At 39.1% G+C, this 5,442-nt stretch overlaps 1 protein-coding gene across 1 annotated transcript; it reads right to left on the reverse strand.

The window, feature by feature from the left end:
• Positions 1-531: 531 nt before the first annotated feature.
• Positions 532-4,715, reverse strand: soul2 (heme-binding protein soul2). Its single transcript, XM_050070964.1, has 4 exons — positions 4,539-4,715; positions 4,332-4,443; positions 1,459-1,603; positions 532-1,113 (listed from the first exon to the last, which is right to left on the reverse strand). Exons 1-4 carry the CDS (start codon positions 4,659-4,661, stop codon positions 936-938), a joined length of 558 nt encoding a protein of 185 aa, XP_049926921.1. The 5' UTR covers positions 4,662-4,715; the 3' UTR covers positions 532-935.
• Between the last annotated feature and the right edge of the window lie 727 nt (positions 4,716-5,442).

Genomic DNA, 5,442 nt, shown 5'->3' on the forward strand with positions numbered 1-5,442 from the left:
ACTACACCTCTACAATGCTGCTTCCATTAAAAGGTACATTATTACGACCTCCTTCACTGTCGTTTCGTTTGTGGTGTGAAACTTTTGACTCTTTTTTGACTTTTTATGACCTCTCGTGCCATCTATTGGCTATATCTATGCCATCATAAAGAACGCATGGAAGTATGAGGGCAGTGACTTTTACAATGTTTGAAACCAATGCATCTATTTTCAAACGTAAAAGAAGCATAAATGAGCCTTAAGAGTCGCCAAAAAAAATCTGGTTTTATGTTGCTTCCTTTTCCCTTTATGAGCTGGGTCATAATACTACAAATCACCCGTTTAGTCCATATTCGTCATGTGAGGAGGTGACACCCTGTCGCACAGTAACAATTTTGTGTAATGGGAGATGTGCCGTTCTTGTACTTTTAGCTTTTAGCTTGTACCTTTGGCAGGGAGTTACTGCAGGGGTGATCTGAAGTCAATTTTCTATTCATTAGAGAGAGAGGGGTAGGAATAGCTTGTGGCATTAATCACACATACAAACCAAGATGAAGCTGTCAACAATTTATTGTTCAGGGCAGGGACACGGGTTGTTTTTTGATTTACAGCAGATATGTTCAGAACAAGAAGCATTATCACATGACAAAAATATTATCACTCATCAGTAAAAGTGGGAGGAACTGCTGGTAAACACCAAGAACATTCCCCAAACCAGTTTCTAGCATGCAACAGAAGCATGCAGGAATGTTTGTCTGCTGGCTACCTACTTTATGTCTGCTCATTTTAGCAGGACTGCAATAAGGTAGTATACAGAATTTGTTAATGCAATAAGTGTGTAAAGTGAGTATGATACTATCACATCTTCTTGGCTTTCTACCACAAAAGTGAAACAGTTAATATCTTAATTTAAAGAATAAGTCCAGAGTTACTGCAGTGATTATATCATGTGCAGTTTACGGGGTTTTTTCGATCCAGATCTCACTGTAGTGTTCACCAGAGAAAACGGAGTCATAGACAGCCACAAAATAAGTTTGGTCATCAGTACAGGTTTTCCCACCTTCACACAAGTCATCACAAAGTGCCCTTTTATCTTCTTGACCTTTCTCCAAGGTTGGAAAGTAATGTGAGCTCCTTTTATATGATTTGGAAACAAAGAAGAGAATGGTTTCAGAGTACATCAAATACTTTGTCAAAGTCATCAATTACTGTGAGGTCTAGACTGGCGTGTGTCATGGTCATATATACATATACATATATATATGACATATGAATTTTTCACATTTACCCTCTCTTTTACCTCTGTTTTTGTTTGTATGCATGTTGATATCGCTGGCATTTGCCAAATTGTCTGATCATTTAAATCTGCAGTAGGTAGCTTGATGTTTGTGAATTCTCAGTTACGGTGAATTCGGTGTGTGTTAAGAAAAACTCCAATATAACAATGAAGTGACAGGTAAAAGTACAGGTTCTGCTCACCTGACATAGACAAATTTAGGTCCTCTTTCTAGTCTGACTTCTGAATCACTGATTTCGGCCACTGATCCAGGAGCAACAAACCAGGATAACGCCAAAATCTTGCCGTTAGTGACGTTGACCAACACTGGCCAGGAGTCAACATAACCTGGAAAAGGCAAACATGGTACAAAATGTCAACAAGCTTATATATAAAACTGTCCTGCACTACAGGGACGCAGGCAGGTGTCTGAGTAAAGCATACAGTGATTTGTCATCTTGCCAACAGTTACAAAACTTCTGATGCTTCTTTGAGTAAAAACTTACAATTATGTCTGAAATCTTGGCCACCCTAACCTGAATGCTTCAAGCTAGAGCAAAGGTAGTAATATCTTGTGAAACTAGACAACCTAAGACATCCAGTGGTCCAAACCATGTTGGAGGAGGTAAGTAGCACTAAAATTAGGCTATGGACTCCTTTCCCATTGCCAGTACGCCTTTCTGTGTGCCGGAAAACAGGTTAGTAAACAGTAAAAAGAAGCAAGAGGTAAGTGAAAACTTTATAATGGTTACCTCTTTTAATTTATCTCTTACTTACTCATCCTCTCTTTCAAATTTGGTGCAGACTAATTTGGATCAATGTTTGAGCACTGCAGTGTTTGTCATGGCATGTTATTGTATCTCATCGGTTAAGGGGCCAAAATTGTGTTTCTATAAATGCTCGTCAGAGCCGGAGCCAATAAATACTAGGGGTTGGGAAGAAATTGATACAGCATAGTATCATGACATTTTGTGTGGCGATATTGTATCGATACACAGACACTAAGTATCAATCTTTTATTATATACGTCACAAATTTTTTTCCAATGCACCTTTTATTACAACTTACAGTACTAGAATAATAAAACCAATTGGTTTGTTGGTCAGCTAGGTGGTGCTGATGCTTTATTTCCTGGGGAGGTGAACAGAGGTCTCAGTCAGCATCATTTGGCAGAAAGTTCATCATAAACAAAGATGGAGGTACCACAGAAAAAAATTAGAAATGCGATGTTGGCATTTAAATCCAAGGCCTGGACTTATTTGGGATTTTTTAACACAGAAGGCGAGGAGGACTTTGATATGACACATGCGATTTGGAAGCAGTGTCAAATGAGAATAAAATACTCTGGGAATATTACAAACTCACACGCCACCATCCAGAGAAAGCGTTAGCCACTGACGGTCAAGCTAACACTGAACCTGCTCCGCTGAAAAATCAACCAACACTAGACACACTTAGTTTGACAAAACTACCATCAAACTCTGAGACAGCGAAGAAAATAACACAGTCCATCACCTACTTCATGTGCAAAGATCTGTGTCCATACAGATCTGTGTCCATACAGCGTTGTTTAAAACAAAGGCTTTAGTTACATGCTAAAAACACTGGAACCCAAGTATGTGACTCCATCCCAGTGTTTTTTTTAACCAACACAGTTGTGTCCAAGCTCTACAGAGAAGTGAAGCATAAAGTTGAGGAATCTTTGAATACAGCAGGAAGGGTGGCATTAACTTGTGACGCCTGGACTTCAAGGTCAGTAGATTCATACGTGACTATAAGGGCACATTATCTCACAGCGAACTGGCGACTGCTGTCTCACGTTAGCTAACTAGAGCAGTACACGAAAGTCACACTGGAGCAAACATTGCAGACCTCCTGCAAAATGCAGCACAAGAATGGGGGATTGTGGTTGTAACAGACAACACTTCTAACATAGGTGTTGCCATTCAGTTAGAAGGATATCTGCATGTGAAGTGTTGCACTCATGCGCTTAATCTGGCCTCACAGAGGGCGTTAAATCTGCCAACAGTACAGTTTGTCGGGTGTATGCAGCATTTCTGACAGGTTTTATGACACTGTTGGTCAGTCTGTCTGCTTTGCATCACATTTTGCTGCAATAAAAATGATTACACAGTGATTACACAGTGTATCGCAATGTATTTTATCGCAATACTCAGCATATCGCAATAATATATCATGATCGAAGTATCATGACAATATCGTATGCTGAATCCCGTAGTGATTCCCAGCCCTAATAAATACCCATGACTACTGCAGTCATTTGACCTGGGTGTGATTGCCAGTTGCAATTCCCATTACATTAAAAAGCCAGATGTCATCATTTTTTTGTGCAGCAGAGAGGGGCTTTAGGTTAATTTTTGGCATGGTAACAACTGGCATAACCATTTTTAAAGGGGCTCCTTGAACTCTCACCTCAGAATATCTTAACGAAAATGGGCTCTATGGTTGCCCAGTAAGTATATCAGTTAGTGATTCCCTAACTTTCCAAGATGACATACTTTTCAGCTAGCATACATGTATATAGTACCACAGCATAATCAGATTCCTGAAATTCAGTTTTGGCTTTTGTTTTCTTGTGCCACCTCAAGATTTTCCATGGCCCCATCTGGCTACGCCTATGAAAAACAGCTTGATTTAGACCAACACAATAAATATTTCTCTCAATACCCAGCAATCTCACTCTGTGCCATTTTGTTCTTCTTTCAGTAATAAACCTCGCCCTTTTAATAAGAGCTTGCCTTGATTTACACTTGAGTTACAGGAACAGGTGAATGCATACTTAGTTGTTTTGTTCTTACTGTTGTTTAGGGTGTGTCAGAAGGTAATACAGTAGGTAGTTAATTACAATGGAATGAAATGTCTCAACTGATGTTTTGCTCATCTACATGATTTTGTTTATTGATGAACAACATTATAAAGTTGCGATTCTTTGACTCATTTAGGTAGTCCAAGTTTTACTTGTTTGATTATAGCACGCGCTCCTCTAGTATATCAGATTAGCTACTAGCATCACACAACCAAACTACTTTATGAGTGAAACTTTTGGCATACATACCTGTTACTTTACTCAGCCTTTCACGTGCCGCCATAAGGTCAGAGGGCGTAGGGTTCTTCATCGTGGTGGAAATCCATTCAGTGTCACCAAGCAAATGCTCCTCAACATCTTTCTGTGGTAAACAAAAAACATACAATTGTTTTTCTACATATACTCTATTGTGTGTGTGTGTGTGTGTGTGTGTGTGTGAACTGCTCTAAAACCTACAACTGATGTCTTCAAAGATGTGAATTTGGGGCATGGCAGGTCATGGCAATACTCCGGAGGCCTCCAACTCTGTCCTCTGCAGAACACCACCAATGGAAGAAGAAGAAACAGTCGCAGCTCCATCCTCACAGACCAAAGTAGCTCCACAGACTCATCTGCACAAACAGTCCTGCTGATTTAAAGGAAATGATAATGACACAGTGACGTGTCCAGTTTATCAGGTCAAACAGGCATGCCCACATTCTCTTCATGTCACACTTGCTGCCACACTTAGTTTCACAGTTTTTTTTTTGTTTTTTTTGTTAAGTCAACAGATATGTTATGTATGTCTTGTCCTGAATTACTTCTCATTATGCATCAATTGTGGAAGTTGTTGGGCTATAGGGTGTAAGGTCAATAATCCTCCATTACACTCCAGAGAGAAGTCTAAGACGTCAACAGGGATTCATCTTATCATGCTTAACTGCAAATAAGATCAAGGCCAAAATGATGTGACAAGAGCACATACTGTACTGCAGTAAGAAACAGATGTACTCGGGATATGATATGACATATATTATCAATCTTTTTATTTGTTTTGTTTGTTCATAACACTCTATGTGCTTTTGTTTGTTTTTATTGTTGTCATTTGTGTCTTGATTTTTACTAAGGCTGTTGTTGGGGTCAACATATATTTACCTCACTCGGCGGCACCATAAATGTTGGGGTCAACATGTTAGGCTTCACACGGAGGCCTCAAATATGTTGGGATTTAATTGGCAACTGGAAATAATTAATAATTATTATTATTAATAATTAATAATTATGTTAAATAATGTGACTTAATTAACATTAAATCACCTCGTGGGGCACCATTCCCGTAAAGGGAAAAATGATAGCCAGTTAAAGATATCAGTCTCATAAA

This window comes from Epinephelus moara, chromosome 19, assembly GCF_006386435.1.
Source record: "Epinephelus moara isolate mb chromosome 19, YSFRI_EMoa_1.0, whole genome shotgun sequence".
Classification (NCBI taxonomy): Eukaryota; Metazoa; Chordata; class Actinopteri; order Perciformes; family Serranidae; genus Epinephelus; species Epinephelus moara.

Coding starts and splice junctions, on each gene's coding strand:
- soul2 (XM_050070964.1), bottom strand. CDS start 4,661: ATGGAGCTGCGACTGTTTCTTCTTCTTCCATTGGTGGTGTTCTGCAGA. Junction 4,444..4,538: donor CATCTTTGAAGACATCAGTT/GTAGGTTTTAGA, acceptor TGTTTACCACAG/AAAGATGTTGAGGAGCATTT. Junction 1,604..4,331: donor AAGGCTGAGTAAAGTAACAG/GTATGTATGCCA, acceptor TGCCTTTTCCAG/GTTATGTTGACTCCTGGCCA.